At 45.9% G+C, this 17,131-nt stretch overlaps 1 protein-coding gene across 1 annotated transcript; it reads right to left on the reverse strand.

Moving 5' to 3' along the window:
* Positions 1 to 158: 158 nt before the first annotated feature.
* On the reverse strand, positions 159 to 15,910 carry LOC119163667 (calcium-independent phospholipase A2 VIA). The gene is made up of 9 exons (XM_037415720.2): positions 15,641 to 15,910; positions 13,416 to 14,076; positions 9,232 to 9,369; positions 8,570 to 8,724; positions 6,923 to 7,189; positions 4,872 to 4,929; positions 3,249 to 3,440; positions 2,492 to 2,690; positions 159 to 1,025 (listed from the first exon to the last, which is right to left on the reverse strand). Exons 1-9 carry the CDS (start codon positions 15,715 to 15,717, stop codon positions 775 to 777), a joined length of 1,998 nt encoding a protein of 665 aa, XP_037271617.2. The 5' UTR covers positions 15,718 to 15,910; the 3' UTR covers positions 159 to 774.
* Positions 15,911 to 17,131: the final 1,221 nt, after the last annotated feature.

Genomic DNA, 17,131 nt, shown 5'->3' on the forward strand with positions numbered 1-17,131 from the left:
GCGTTGTTTACCCGGTCAAATATGGCTTGCAAAGTGTGCCAGGATGAAGACCTTCACTTTGTCCCGGTGTCTTTCTTCCGAAAAATAGGACTTTCCTCATCAAATAATAGAATGTTGTTTGCACTAGTCGCAAGAGCAAGTCCACACACACACACATGAAAACAGGCAACATTATTTTATTTACAGTGTTTGGAGGCAAGACGACGTCTAGTCCCCAACAACAAACTTGCCTGTTTGCACACAACACAATGCGTGCAGACTGACAGAGGCCTGCAGATTGACTAGTGAAGCTCGCGTGAAATAATTTACATTTAAAAGCTTGCAGAGGATGGACGTTAACTAACGGCTGTGCTGGGCAAGTTGCCTCGCTACATAACAAAAGTACGAGAGTTGTGCGGTAGTAGTTTTAAGTACGTTGTAGCTGTATACGTCTACGTCATTGACAAATCAGGGTGGCGTAATCACCTCATAGGTGGCACTCGATCGATTAGTCGTGCAAACAGTCATTCATACTATGCGCATATCGCTTTAACAGAACTATTTCCATAAGAAATCACACATTCATTCACAAGCCTTTGGCTTAGGGTAGAAATTTCTTTAAATCACTTGCCCAACATTTATGATCAACACTCCAAATCTCAAAACATAGCAAAATTAAAAAGAAAAATTTGACACAGCCAGTCTTACAATAGAGACCATTCGCTCAGATTGCGTGCCTTTGTTTTCATGGTTCTCCACGTCCGCACATTATACGTGTTTGTTAACTCATCGCCATCACCACTTAATAGTCAACTGCATTTTTAACCAGTCGTTGACCTTCTGCACTGGCCCTCGCTTCGTCAGTAGACTTTTGATGGCTGAGTCAAACTTTTCGGAGTTGCGCCTCAGGTACATCTGGGCGTCCTGTTTGAGTTGGTCTAACTTCTCGGCACGGTTTTCGTCCAGGGTGATCCACTCCGAGAGGTAAGGATTGAAACGGAAGTAGGCATTTGGAGGAAGCAGGTCTTGAATCGTAGTGTGAACGGCTGAAAAAAAGAGTTGTAACATTTTTTTAGACAGACTAAGACATTTCGACGAACCATACTCTGGCATTAGGTCTGCTGTGTTAATCGTGACAATAAAATTGAGGCAAGTTTGTTTTCTTTTCTATGCGGCAGCCTCATTCAGCAACACCGTAACATAAAAGGGAAATTATTCGAGAGCTCATTTATTTCCATACACAACCTAACAAAATCAACATCAGGCTGATGATGATGATGAATGAACCCAAATACGAAGCTAAGAAAAGTTATAGAGGACATTACTTGTATCTCTTGACTGTGGTGTAGTGATTATAACATAAATGGAAAGTAATTAAAACTGAACGAAAAATCGACTTGCCACAGGTACAGACCGAACCTCCAACATTCTGATAATGCGACCAATGCTCTACCAAGCTAGCTGCAGTGGCAGTTGCTTTCCCATCCAATTTATTCAGGTATTTGGGTTCTACGAATGTTAACCAGCGCCACTTGCAGCTATGATGTTGAGTGCGAAACATCCACTTGGTGCCTGCTGGTGCCACACAGCATGCGATCCTATTACCGTAACATACCTGCTTCAATCAAAAATTTCAGTTCTTTTTACACACAATACAGCAAGCCCTTGAGAAACTAAGCCTCCATAGAAACAAAATCAAAGTAGCAGTTCAGGAGAAGATGTACACTCAAACCTTATTATAACAAAGTTGCATCTTACAGCAAAATAAGCTCGTTATATATCTGAAAATGTATTATAAAGGTACATTCCTAACACTATATATTGCAAGACTGTTCTGAACCTGCTTCCTTAAAACCGATATTTCGTTGCATCCGGGTTCATTATACCGAGGTTTGAGTGTAGCCTTGAAGTGATGAGAAACTGCTGAGCAGTGAATGTCCCAGGAGCAAACGCTTTGACTAGAAGATGAAGCAACAATTCTTCTTATTGAAAATGTTGGCTCCAGTGACAACTCTTTCTAAAAATTTCTCATTGCTTTTGCCTCCAGAGGGAGCATCTACAGTAGCCGTACTTGTGGAAGCCAAAGGGTTCAGAACTAGCTAGGTTCGTCCATAAATATGCACATTAATATACGCTTCGTGGTCATTTTCATCAGCGTGACTGCTCTACTGCAGGGCAAAGGCCTCTCCCATGTTCCACCAATCAACCCGGTCCTGTGTTCGCTGCATCCACATTAGTCTCGTGAACTTCTTAATCTCATCTGCCTGCCAAACTTTCTGCCCTCCCCTCGCTTGCTTTCCGTCTCTTGGAATTCAGTCCGCTACTTTTAATGACCAGCATTTATCTTGCTTTTGAGCTAAATGCCTTGACCACGTCTACTTCCTCTTCTCAATTTTGACTAGGCTGCCCCTAACGCCTGTTCGTTCCCTGACCCACTCTGCTATCTTCTTGTCTCGTCTTGTCCTCTCACTGTGGTATGCTCGGTCATCTGCACTGCAGCGACTAAACGCACCTTCGGTGTCGGTGGCGCTGTCGATGACCTTGAGGATCTTCTTTTTGAGCGACGTGAATCCCTGCTCCTGTTCCTTGACCTCCGGGATGAAGCGGCCTCCGCCCAGAGACACCACGCACTGGATCGGCTCGTTGGGCCAGAGCAGCTTGGCCTCGTGGATGGCCACGGCTGTCGGGTTGTTGCACATCAGGCCACCATCCTACGATGCACAAAGCAGCAGCAGGCGCTCACCCACACTCTTGTCTATTCACACTCCAAGGTACTTGCTCACATTCAGAATCATCTCTACTCTTGCATGAGGCACTAAGCGACATCCAGTGACACCTCGCATTCAGTAACGCTCACCGACACTCACTCAAATTGACAACTGCTAATTTGCCTCATCACTTACAGCTGTGCCTTTATAATGGGTGCAAGTCAGGGCGCCGATGTATGAAAACAGCAGCCATAGGCATGGGCAGGGTTCTCCTTTAAAAAAACAACGGTACAGGTCCAATCGACTAAAAGTATGGGGAAGACTACCTTTGATGATTAGAGATCACCTAGTCTTCCCAATTCTTCGTCAATGATTTGATGGTAACACCTCTAACCCCACCCCTTGTGCATATGTCTACGACAGTAGACGATAATGACTTTCTGCATTAACATGCTAAATGAAATTAACAAAAGTAAGTGCATCCTTAATTGAAAGATAGGTATAACAAGATGTGTGCAAAAATAAAGATACGGATGTAGACAAGTGGTCATTCCAACGAACCTGGTGTACGAAGCCGTCGAGGTCATACTCCTCGAAGTACCCAGGTGCAGCACCCGATGCCCGGATGGCCTGCCACATCTTGTACTTGCAGCTGCCGTAATAGTGCGACTCCACTCGATGTGGGAAGTTGTAGTTGCGGAAGATGTACGGCTTCAGAGTCGGCTTATTCACGGCCACCGATATGGCTCCCACCTGCGAAACGAACATTTTTGGTTCCAACCTCTTTCGATATCTGAAAACTGCCCGGAAACAGGGGCAGGGCCAGGAAATTGCAAAAACCAGGGAAGAGCTAGGTGTACATTGGCTTTGTGTTGTGGGGATCTGAGGCGCGCCCGCGACCAATTCGCGGGCATTCTCCCACACGGCCGCACCCTTTTGCTTTTCTGCTCTGTTAACACCACGTGGCGATAGATGGCGCCACGTGCGGGCACGGCACGCGGTACGCACGCGCCGAGGGAGCGCTCTCTTCTCTGTGGTCGGCGCCGGGTAAGCACGTGTTTTCCTTCGCCCGCGTCCCCTTTGGGAATCGCCGGACTGTAGCCTGCCTGGGGTGGCCTTGGGCACCTCGGCAGGCGTGTTTACTTGAGTGCTAGTTTCGGTAGCGTACGCTAAGCCCACAGCGGTGCCTAGTGCTTGAAGTGGTCGTACCACAACGAGCCGCACTTGCCATAGGCCTACGCGTACGAGGTTTGCCCTAACACTCGCGACCAGGCCCATTGGCCATCGTCAGAGTGCGCAGCATAGCCGCGAGGGACCTTTTCCCGACCGGCGTGTCAAAGCTCGCCATTGCCAGCTGCGACGTGCTCGCGGTTTGCCCCTTTTTGTGAACGTCCGCGTGCGGGTGCCCTTGCTACCCACGTCCTGGGAGCGGACGTTGTACTGTTGTTCGGGGTGCCGCCAGAGGCAATAAAGTGTTGTGTATTTGGTATTAGAACACTGTCTGTTTGCCGCGCCGCGCTAAACGCCTTAGTTGAGCGCGCGGGGAGCGGTGCGCTACACGCGAGTAAACGGAGTCGCGGCCCTGTGGCTCGCTAAGCGTGAACCCGCGGTGATCATCCGCCGCAGTTAGTAGCGGGGTCACCATAGTGTACGTCGAAATGCCACTCATTTCACTACATTGCATGGCAGTAAAATGACACAGCTTTCAGTCCATGCACAAGATGTGCATACGAGCTCCCAGTTTCGACACCAGGACCCTAAGTTCCAGAATCGCAGTTCCGGCTCCCAGTTCCAACTCTTATACTACCAATTACAGAATCAATCGATAACTTATATTTTATTTTCACACAGAAAATCCCATGGTCTAGCACACGAACTCCCAATTTAAGAATTCCTGCATTGGCCCCCAGGCTCCCAATTCTAATTCCCAGTCCCGGCTCCCAGACTCCCTGTTCTGGATCCCAGACGGCAAGTTGCTTCACAGACAACAGTGATGCTAAAAACTTCATACGACAGGTAAGGCCTAGTCACCACCACTGCTACTGATGAAGAAATTTAGTGTAGTTAAGCCAAACTGACCATTAGATCTTTCTTTAAGAAACTGCATTTGCAACTGCAAAACTGCCACCTATAACACAACACTATCGAGAGGTTCCATGCTCTCTTATTTTAAAAATGTTTCACCTTTGGAGTGCATGAATTCCTTGTTGTCTCCAACAAGGTCTTCTCGTCGAAGACTCGCCTGGTAGAACAAGAAAGAAAAAAAAAGAAGTACGCTGTATGAATGGCCTCCAGAGCATGCCAAAACAAAGATGCAGCAATTAACTGTAATTTCTCAGGCGTTTCTGAATTCTGCCTTTACTGAAATTAGCTTATGTGGCTTGAAATTGAATCTGTGACTTCATACTCATCTGTGGAAATCTATCACTTCAGAATCAGTACTCTTAAAAGACCAACACAACAAATTTTAACTTTGCCCAAACTTATGAGTGAGTAGTATGTTACGACAGGTAATGCCATAGCTTTCTCGCTAGCAGACTTCAAACAGCACCTAACAAATGGTGGTCATTGCCATATTGTAGAGACAGGCCTCTGAGACGTTGAGTGCCTCCTTATCTCTGCAGTCACATTGAGGAGCTTCGTCATGTCACTTTCATGTCTGTTGAACCTTCGTCACACATATGTCACTGACAGCAACCAGCAATGATGGAATTTTATGTCTTTTCTCTCAGTTTTGGTGGGAAAAACAGCCACTTCTGCAAGCCTCTCACGACGTTTCCACTCATATTTCAAGTGCCAAGTTTCGGATTTGGACTCCTCTACATGCAGACTCTCTCAAAAGTTGGCATTTCATAGTGTCTAATGCCTTGTTGCAGTTTGTAATTGAACATGTTTACTTGTTCAAGGTTTACACTCGTACTATAGGTATGCACCAACACCTGTTAAGAGGGAAGTCCTCATCGTTATCATCATTATTTGACCTACCTATAACGGTTATGGTATTTGACTGCTGAACCGAGGATTATGGGATCAAATTTTGGCCGAAGCTGCTGCATGTTAAAGGAGGCGAAATGCTAGAAGCCAGTAGGTGCTTACATTTCAGTAAACGTTAAGGAACCCCAGATGGTCGAAATATATCTCCACTATCTCGTTTCTTATAATCATGTCATGGTTTCTGGAAGTAAAAAGCCATCCATTATTATCATCTTCTACGGCCCATGTTGTGTGTCCACTGCAGGACAAAGGCCTAATGATCTCTTATTTTGCCTGTCCAGTGCAAGCTGATTTCATTTTATTCGTGTAATATTTTAATTTCGTTGCTCTGCCCAACCTGCTACTGTCCTCAGCTGTATTCGCCATCTCTTGGAATCAACTTTGTCGTTCGAACTGGCCATTAGTAATCTGTCCTTTACATTATGTGACATGCAATCCTTGTAAACGTGACAGCATTAAAGAGCTCGTTTCGGAAAAAATCTGGTGTCGCGGTCTGTGGCACCATCTTTGGTTGTGAGCTAAAAATCAGCGTTGATCATAAGCGAAAATTCAAGGTAGATGCAAGTAAAGAAATAATAAAGATCTTAGGTTCGAGTGTGACTGGGGATTCGAATGTGCGACCCCTTGCTTCGTGGTGCAATGTGTTTAGTTGCGCGGCTGCCATGCATACATCCTCTCGCACATCAACGGCAAGTTTTTTATATACACCATTTAGCGTAGGTGGTATGCACATCTGGGAGGTTCATCAGTGGCTTGACACAGAACTCGCGAGTTGGCAGAAAGAGCCCATGGCCGCACTTTCAAATGAAATCGCCCGGCCACGTGGCCGTGTTTCGTTGTGCCATATGCACAGATATTGGACTGCCCTTTGACTTTTCTTGCGGCATGGCTAGGCTCTCTATTGCAAAGTGAAGCCTGGCTACCAATTGGGAAGCCAATATGAACTCCGTCCGATTACGCTATCGCATTCTTCTCTAGAACATGAAGCTTAAGCGTCCTCCAAGTTTTCTTAACATCAGGTAGAATGCCAGCTACACTTGTTTGTTCTCCAATCCACTCTGCTCTCTTTCCTTAACTTTACACCAGCGATATTTATTATAAAGAAATACTTCTCTCTCTTTTATAAATGCAGGCACTTTAACCATTTACACAAGTAAGCAGCGCCATCACGAGGTCCGACACCACACCAATCAAGCCCCACAGGCACCATCGGCTAGGAACATTGATGTCACCACACGCACTTGAGGGCTTCGGTCCAGTATGAGGTGTCGTAGTAGGCGTGGCTCCACACCAGGCGCCCCGTGCCCCACCAGGCGTTCTGGGTGAACACCTCGAGGCTCATCTTGCGGTACAGCAACTCGCACCGGTCCAGCGAGGTGTGCATGCCACCCAGCAGGTAGCCCAGGATGGCGCCCGTGCTCACGCCGGCCACATAGTCAAACAGCTCGTACACCCGCCGGCCCGTGCAGATTTCCAGCTGTCGTAGGAACTCGATGGCCAGGATGCCTCTGTGGCAGCACGGGTAAGACCGCCAAGTTGCAATCTATTCCACCGAGGCAATCCAAAACAACATTTTTTTGCACCAGATGTTCTTGTCTATGAACACTCACAAGCAATATGAAAGGGAACAATAAGTTCGTGTTTAAGCAACGACTACTTGTGATCAGTGTCGTAGCCAGAAGGGGTTTTTGTGGTGTTCAAACTTCCCAAGGTTTTTATGTGTGTGCATATCAATCAATCAATGAAAAAAAAACAATCATTAATAGTAACATAATAAGAGGTAAATAGAGCTAAAAATGCAGGAAGATATTCCAAGGTTGCAAACCATAGACGGGGCCTCTCATGGTAATACGCCAGAAAAAAGAGCGAAGCTATAAAAAAAAACAATTTTAACACCTTACACAAAACAAACACAGGGTCAAATGCTCCAGTAATTACTAATAAACACATGCACACAAACCGATGCAGGAACGTAAATAAAGAAAAGTGGTGTGCCCTCAAAAATAAATAGCAAGCTATGCCTCTACTCGTGATGTACAGTGTGCTGTACTGATCTGCAAAAGGTTACCTTTCCCTTTGACACTTTATGTAATGAACGTTTTTGTTGTTGCCAAAACACATTTAGTCACTGCAAGGCCTCTTGAAGCTAACTTCAGTGTTCCTTTTCATATTTCTCGTAACTGTACGGTACGCACAGGATAAAACTTGTGAATTTAGGGCAAAGTAGCACCTGTAATTTTGTTTCCTGCCTTTTCAGTTTGTATATCACACTGGTGTGAAATTGGGTTATATGGCCACCTACTGTGGCCACATTTGTACTGACAAGAAGTGGTTATCTCGAGCAACTATGCATTACCTGTTGTTATACTAATGAGTTCTCACATTACATTTCGTTCAATGATCACTACACATCATCGGAGTTTCTCACAAAAGAAAAAGTATGCAGGGACTGCTGAGTACACTTGCCAAACGAAGTAAGACTCGGCCAATCCCTACTGCATCAAGCTTCTCACGCGTCGGCTAAAACAGGTCAGCCCCGACTTCGACGACATATGGGCTGCTCCGTTTCTCCTGTTAGTGCGCGGGCATTCACAAGTGTACTACTATTGGTTCCTACCCCTGGTTTCTTTGTAATGCATTTTTTATTCTTATGCTGGCAGTGTGCAGGCTACATGGCACAATTATTGCAAAGGCAAGAGTTTCAGAAACTACTTACTGTGTTGGACTACAGTTTGACATAACCTGGTGCTAAATCACTGTGCACACTAAGCACATCAGAACCAAGACGAGAATATTGCATGCTGTCCATTGCTGTATATGCACAACTAGGCCAGCTTGTCAGATACACAATTTACGAAACTTAATTGAGCACAACTTGAAAAGCTCACCTTGTGCCTCCACCATCGATGGAGAGAATACGCAGGCCCCTTCCCGTTGGCGGGTCAACATAGCCCAGCAGGGCCAGGGTCTCGCGTGCTGTGGCCACGACGGAGCTGTTGTTGGAGTATTCTCGCATACGGAGGATGTGGGCGATAGCTCGTTCCTAGGGAAGTGCCCAGAATATGTTAGTACAACGAAGGGATAGTACAGTGAAGGCTTGGACTAGCAGGTCAGAAAAAATTCACACTACAGTAAAAAAAAGTTGCTGATCAGTTCTGTGGAAGCCCAAGGGGTGAAGTAGGGATGCACAAAAGTGAAGAATTGTCGTTTGCCCACTTGTATAAAAAAATCTATGAATGAAATCCGCATTTGGAAAAAAAACCCTTACAGTTCAGTTTCCTTGCAGTTTTATGTGCGAGCGTGTACCACCAGCACTGGCTAAATACTAATTCTACCCGATGCAGGCTACATTCATTGCTAATGTTGTCTACAGCGTTGACAAAACAATGGGTAACCATGGCTAACTGATCATAAGTGTTGGCTGATGCCGGCTATCCACCTTTATAACAGCAACGCTTTTCTCTCGTGGATGCATACAGAAGAAACGATGCTAGCTGTGGATTTTTTTTTTCTTTCTTTCAACTTGTTTTCACCCAGAAAGGAAGCTCACCTTTGCGAGTATGCACAGGCTGCTGGGATAGTCGAGAATGTGGTTGTTGAGCTCCTCCAGTCGCGCCACTTGCGATGCGGGCGACGAGGCCACCACCACTGACTTGAGGAGGATGCGCGATGTTCGGTCGATTTCCACCTAACAGAGTGCAAACAACGCATACATTTTAATGTGCCCTTAAGAGAAGAGAAGCAAACAAACAGCAAAAGATACCAATCATGGTTAAGTCAGTGACCAGTGCTCGTGGTCAACTAAAGCGCTCACGTGAATGCATGTGAATGCTCTAACAATGCGGGTACTTGCTTCACTACACTCTCTCAATATATCCCAAACGGTCAATCCCCATGAACACAGAACTTCGACAAAGCACATGTGCCACCGTTAACCATTTTGAACAACTGACATGGCCTCCTTAAAGAACAATCAATACAAGTGAGTAATGTTTCAATGAAACTCGTCATCAAGTCTGTGCGCTGGAAGAGTTGGTATGTATCCGCCTTAAAGGGGCCTGGCGACACTATTTCAGCATGTATTTTTCATCAGTTCTTCTGGTGCTGTGCACATGACAACGCGGAAATCGACCCTGTTATACGTAATTTAATTTTACGGGACAAACTATCTTGATTTCAGACTATGGCGACACACATCGGCTATTTTTGTTATGGGAAGTGACGTCGTGTCATGTGACGTGATGACAAACACCGTTCGCTTTTGATTGGCATGACACCAGAAATAGCGTCCAATAGTCACATTGGGGTAGCTAGGCCATAAGAGTGAATGCTAAAACAGCAAGAACCTTTTTTTTTAATACTTCTTCAGAAAGAAGTTATTCTTGTTTCTAAATAATGTATTTTCAGAACAACGAACACAACACTTATAGCCTGTGATCGAGGCTACGATACGCCAGCAACTATAAATGGGAACGCATGCCGCGTTTTTAGAGAGCCGCAAATGCGACAGACGGTGGGCGCCGGCGTTGCCATAGAATGAGTCTTGCATGCAAGCCCGTCCAAAGCGTATGTGCATATCTTACACAGTGTGACTGTGCGAATGTCTGCTACCCGACGCACGTGGTTTGTAGTAAAAATGCCAACGACGCCGTCAAAAAGAGCGGTAGCGAGGTATTGTGTGAAGGCCACAATGAGGTGACACTTCCGGAATGTTTTTATGAAACGTGCGGTGATTGGAAGCGGTCTTTGACGTCAGTAGGCGAGTGAAATGCGAAAGAGAGCATTTCTCGTCATCGTCTTCTCGAGTTCTGAACTTTGAGGACTCATAACTTCACTTTTCGTGCACCAACTTCCATAATTTTTGTTGCATTCGTCTCAGTAATCATCGCTATGCGCGATCCGGTGCTAACTAACGCTTTGCCAAAAGTGTCACAGGGCCCCTCTAAAGGGCCACTCACCAGGTCTCATACCAAATTTTAGTTAGACCATGGAAGTTGTTGGGTGTCCGATGAGGAACATTCTATTACAAAATTTTTTTTTTAATCGGTTCATTACGAACTAAGAAAGCTTTTTTTTTTTTTTTTAAGCGGGGCGAAAGAAGGATGAGAAGAGGCGAGCTCAAAACCCTTGCCACTCCTCCGCATAGCCTTCGCAAGCCAAATCTCTTCCCTACCCTCTTTGGCATCCGACTAAGAGGTCCCGTGCGCGTGACGTGCCTGAACAAGCCCAACCACCATGCACGCGAGCGGCGTTTTTTTTTCTTCTTTTTTGATCATCGTTGTTTGAGATCTACTGCCTGTTTCTGCGGAATGGTTAGGAAACGCTGGCTTAGACACAGTAGAAGAGATGAGCACAATGAGTGCGCAAACCCGTAGGAGCGTTCCACGGCTGTCGTCTGCTCGATGCGCTGACCGCGGGGACACGAACGCATGCGATACGCCGGCACATTAGCCCCGCACAACGTTGCAGTTCACAGGGGAAAAAAAATAATAAATTACGCTCACATTCCCTTATTGCATCTCATTTTTATCTAAAGATTTATTAATCTCTTCAAGCAACAAATACATAAACTGCGCATGTCGTGTTAAATACTTTTCGTCATGTCACCTGCCAGTGTTGGCAATGTCAGAGCATAGTCTATATAGAGCACCAACGTCACTGCATTGCCGTATACGTAGGGCCATTCATACGCGCACGTCATGCCCTCATTCTCTGGGCGCGCGCCCGCAAGAGTAAGGGGCGTAGTGTTGCAAATTTTGGCAGATGTGATCGTGAACGCCTCAGCTACACATTGCACTTGTCAGCTCAAAATTGTCAAACCTGGTGAGTGGCTCTTTAAAGGGGCCCTGAAACCGGTCTGACGATTTTTAACAAACACATTGGGCCGGTAGACCAAGTCCCAAGGGTAATTTAGAACCCGATTTGAGCTCTCTGCGTAAACTGTGCAATTTATTACAATGCTTTAAAGCTGCGAATTGCTCCAGATCGCTGCGACTCGGCCAAAAGCGTTTTCCACCGCCCATACACCAAGCAACACGCTCTGCCCCACTGACATCATTGTTTCCAGCTGATCTGATTGGCTGTGGAACGCACAGCACAGACTGCCGGTATTGGATCAGTGGCAAGATTTACGCGTATGCGGTCTCACACTACATCGTGACACAGGCGCCGTGAAGGCGGAGCTTAGCCTCAAGCCCTCAATGGAAGAGTTGAGGGCAGTTGAGGGTGAAAGGCAGAGCAGAGGAGGAAGGTATTTTCAGGGTCGAAACTCCTTAGGGTATGGGTCTGTCCTTCCTCCGTTGGTGTATGTAGCCACCTTGCAAACATCCCATTACACCCCATCACCGATCCACCACTTCAAGCAACCATAAAGCCGATACTGTAGAGAAGTAGCCAATATGAAATGCAAGATGGTTGTGTACTTGTATCCAGGTGCACGTTGAAGAACCATAGATTTTCCAACTGTGTCCATCCCTTGTTTCTACGTGACCGCCTATAGTTCCACCTTTGCAAACTGCCCACTACTTCGTCCTCGCAAACATCCCGCTACGCCCCATGACCAATCCATCACTTCATCGACCATAAAGCCGTTATAATGAAGGAGGAACGGAAGCGACGTATAGCTACCACTTACCAATAATAAAATTTCTTGTATAAATATATACAGACAGGTTTTTCACGTCTTTGATTATGTAGTGGGCGATATTTGCGGATGGTTCACAGTTTAGCGATGAAACCCTCCAGCGCTTCGCCACACTCATCATTCACTCCATAGATATGCTGTGATTTTTTTTAGTACTCGTAGCTCCATTAATAATGGGTGTTTCGATTAAACTCTGGTGCCGATGATTTGCTCTAGTAGTGGTCCAATCAAAAACGTAATGTGAAAAAAAAGTTTCAGGGACCCTTTAATGAAAAAGCAAAGCGAAAAAGACGCACACAAGCAAACAAAAAATGATGAATCATAGACGCTGTCAGTGGTTGCGTTTCGGCTTTTTCTTTGCTCACCAGTATCATTTATTGTTGTCTTTTCATTAAGGCGAATCTTTGGAGCTGGGTTTTAAGAGCAGTGTGCAGTCACAGCATTCATTAACAATCACGCTTGTGTCGCCACTAACAGTTCTTGCCCAAAAAGTGCATCTGGCTTGGAGAAATCAGGAACAATTAGTTCATACTCAAATTTGAGTATGAACAAACTTCATACTCAAATATTTTGTGGTCACCCATCCATTAGAGCAATTTCTACGACTCGCAGATCAACATGCGTAGCCATCTATAACAGCACATTTATTAATTGCTCGCGTATTCATAGCAAATCAAACTGAATGGGAAATAGAATCTGTACTTCATCTCGTCATTTTTCAAGTTGCATCAGACACAGTATAAAATGGAGCAGTCTTTATACTTGCTCACATGTGCAAAACAGCACTCTGAATCGTGAAACGAAGCAATGCACAATCAACATTCATAGGTTGGTATATGTGGAACGCATGCACTTATGTGTCAAATGGCAAACATGGGTACGGTCTCGGGACAACCTAAAACTTTGTTTCCCATTGTACAGATTTGTGTGGCCCATCAGTGATCCAAGCAACACTCCCTATTTTATCACCACGATCGGTTACCTTGTGTGTGTTTCGTGATTACGAAGGGAATCCTTTTGCCAGATCAGCCATGATGTCTAATAAAACAAAGAGTGAAGACCCAAAGTCAGACTTAAGAAGTCATGCGCACCTGAGACATAGCAGGCAGCTTGCTCTTGGCGTCTGTAGCAGCAGTGTCCTCCTTTTGCGGCTCGGGCTTGTGGTCTTGCGCAAGTTCCATCTCGGACAGAATCTTGTTCACCTCGGACTCTTGCGCCTTCGCGAATTCCTGCCAGGAAGCTTCACTCTTCGCGGGTTCCTTGACCATAATTTCTTCGGCATCACCCGAAGACTTGTCCTTCGCCATTTGTACACCAAGCCGCATCATCTGACTATCTTCGACTCTTTGACCCGAGCTGATGGCTCTATGAAGAAGTTCTCGCCACAAATCAATCTGACCTCCTAAGGTCGACGTGCGCTTCGTATCTTCAACATCTGTAGTTCTGCAGTCTTGTGCTGTGGAGCTCTGCATTGTGTCCTGCAGTACGAGGTCGCGAGCACTTGCCCCGCTCTGCAATCTGGGCTGCGTCATGGAAGCATTGCTACGCAACATTAACACTATCCTTCGAACATGGGCGTCTCTGAAGGCAGCTATGCTGTCAAATAACACCCGGGCGTTAAACTTTAGGTGTGTCTTGCTCTGAAGACGCTCCAGTGAGTTAGTGAGTTTGGACGTCCAGTATGGGTTTGGCATGGACTTGGAGGTGCTGCTCTGGCGGATGAGTGCTATGCCAGTGGGCTTCCTTTTAAACCTGAAATGTGCAAAGCGTTAGCTTTGGGTCAGTCAGTAATCATCCATGTATTCATGTCATGATGTTAAACAGTGGAAATGACAAGGGACTGGTTGAAAAGAAAACAGGACAGGTGCAGACTCATAACTGCACCGATTTCTATGACGCAGAGACTATACAATGTTAAAGATGTGTTTATGATATTGCCGCGAACCATGCATTGGGTTTGTTTATTTGTGTTTAGTTTTTTCGGCCTGGCTGCGCCGGCCTGTGCTATCGCCGTTTTCACAGCGTTTCGAACAAACGCTATCGAACAACGCTTCAGGCGTTGTTCGATAGAAACAACGCTTCAAGCGTTGTTTGTTAGAAACGCTGTTCGAACGAACAGCGTTTCTAACAAACGCTATCACGGCGTTCTCGGTACAATTCGACTATTCGAGAAACCCTCGCGCCGAGGGATATAAATTCCCGCACAGCAGATGCCGCGTCATTCGATCGCCGACGCTCACTAGCGTGCACGTCGTTTTGCCGGCCGCTGCTTCGCCGCCTGTGTATTCTTTCAGTTGTTAGGGGAGCACAGGTTCGCTCCAATAAACTTGTTTCCCTTATAGACAACTGGGTCGTCCTTTGCTGCGTGACAATATCGTGTACGATTGGAGAGTATATACAGTGGCACAAAAAAAAAAAAGATGATTGCGATACACACTAGGCATGGTTACTTCACTCGCATCATCCCAAGGTGTCATCAAGATACTGATTCAATCTCGCATGGCGCAATAAATCGGATGACGTATATATACTGTGTGTGTGTGTATGTTCTCCATGCAATTTGTGTTTGCATCTCTACACTTGTACAGAATCTCTGCGCCACACTGTCCTACTTCCTTTTCAACCAGTCCTTTGTCGTTTGCGCTGTTTAGCATTATGAATCCGTACTAACCTGCCTAACTTAAATTTCCACTGTTTACTTTAGCGAGTTATTAAGTTGTTTGGTCCTCAACAGAAAAGCGCGCGCGAAAGCAGACGCGTTGTGAAACCAGCGCACAAAGTGATCGAAACGGTGCAAACGCTTTGCTGCCGCTATACAAACAGCTGGAAGGCATATGTATGCGCAAGTTGGTGCAACTATTGCAACACTGCACGCTACGATCGACAAGCTGTGTCGCCTGCTAGCTGTTATAATCCACATACCAGACGAGGGCTAGATCAGTGATCTCAGTTTATAATGACAAGCGCAAAAAAAAAAAAAACGACTTCCTCAAAAAAATCCGCGCTGCCTTCCGGCACGTACGCGCGTACTGATTCAAGTTTTCCTACAACATTCCTGTACTAGACGACAGTTGTGCGTACCTTCAGCTCTTTGTTGTTTGACACAGGGCGGACTCGAAAGCAGCGCGATATCTCGAGATAAGCTGCCCGCCTACGTGACGATCAACACCGAAACCAGTTTCCAGCTGCAATCGTCAGCTGCGCGCGCACCTGGCGATGTCAAGCGCACTCGCTAGCTTGCGCAACGAAGGTTTTAGACTTCCTGCGCCTTGGTAAGAGCAGGAAGTCAAATATACTTCGGGTAAAAGTCGCTCACCTGAAGCTCGATGGCCTACGCCAGCCGTGGTAACCGTTGGATCGGGCGATCCAATGTGTCGACCTTCGGGACAACATGTCGACTTTCGCATTCAAGCGACGTCTCCGAATCCACTCTGCGTCGAGTTCGTCAGCTCGGGCGAGTCGGGCGGGATATTTTGTTCCCCATGATTAGCTAATAAATTGCGTACACACGGAGCTATAGCGCAGCTCCTTTCACCAACAGCGCATCCAGCAACACATGAACGATGGAGTGAGGGGCTCGCCCGAGGCAGCCCGAGGTGCAACTGACGTCACGGATATCGCCTGATCTCTGTGTCATGTGACCACAACAACTACAACAAAAATTGATGATGCCAGACAACGGTGCGAGTGGTCCGCTCTTGTCGCTGAGCGACTGCACTTGAGTTCGTAAAAAGTATTGAAAAGAGAAAGAAAAAAAGACTTGTTTGTAAGCCATTGTCATTTAAGAAATGTTAGCGACGTCCTAGCGTAATTTCAGAGCTCAGTAATGAGAAAGGTCGAGCGCAATTTTTATAATTCGACAGATATTCGAATGGAAGTGCATGTCTCATATCAGTTATGCACAACGTAATTTTAGTATTTACAAATTGTGGCGCCATCTCACAATACCGTTTAAAAGTACGAAAATTGTTTTTATGCACTTTAAATGCAGTTAAATGTTTTTCTTTCAACAATAGGTTTCGCATAACTCGGTAAGTTGTAAGATATTTTATAAATGTCGGAAATAAATGGATTAAATGTTGGTGTGAATTAGCACACATGGCTGGCTAGCAAGCCATTCATTCTCAGTTTTCGGTTTTGTCGCGTCAGCGTGATATTTCGCTCGACTTTCGCCACGAGTGACTTACGTGCCGAACCGATGCCAAAAAGTGCGACACTGTCGCATGGTTCGGGCACGTTGCAATATGGGCAATCTAGACACGTGATAATCTGGACTGCTTGCGTTGAGTCAATGCCTCACGTTCGCCAGAATTTACTGTGCTGACTGATCTCTCGTATCTATATTTGAGACACTATTAAATTTAAGTGTGCTACGAGATATATGATTACTTCGGTGTATTGTGGCGCCGGAAGGCCGTAAAAACGCGCAGTAAAACTGCATTGTAGTGTAAAGTGGGCTTTGCCACCAGGCTTTAGTGTATTGCAAGAAAAACTGTTTAGTTTGAATTATCTTCAGTGTGCCAGAAACGCTGGCCTAACCGTAAATGTTGACACTCCGTGCTCTCCCTTAAGTGAACCCCTCGATAAACGTCAAATGATATTGGCTTTTTGTGCAGATGTAAAGAAGATGTTGTAAAGCACGAAACCGAAACAGCGCATTATTGTTCGCTCGGCCTTACCATTTCAGTGGTATGTGAGCGCAAGAAAAAAAAAAATTAAAAGCAGCCAACAAGCGCGTAAAAGTCACGCGCCCTTGCCAGCGGCTGTTGAAATTCTAACCACGTGACAAACTGTCGAGTGACAGCTG

Source organism: Rhipicephalus microplus, chromosome 9 (assembly GCF_043290135.1).
Source record: "Rhipicephalus microplus isolate Deutch F79 chromosome 9, USDA_Rmic, whole genome shotgun sequence".
NCBI lineage: Eukaryota > Metazoa > Arthropoda > Arachnida > Ixodida > Ixodidae > Rhipicephalus > Rhipicephalus microplus.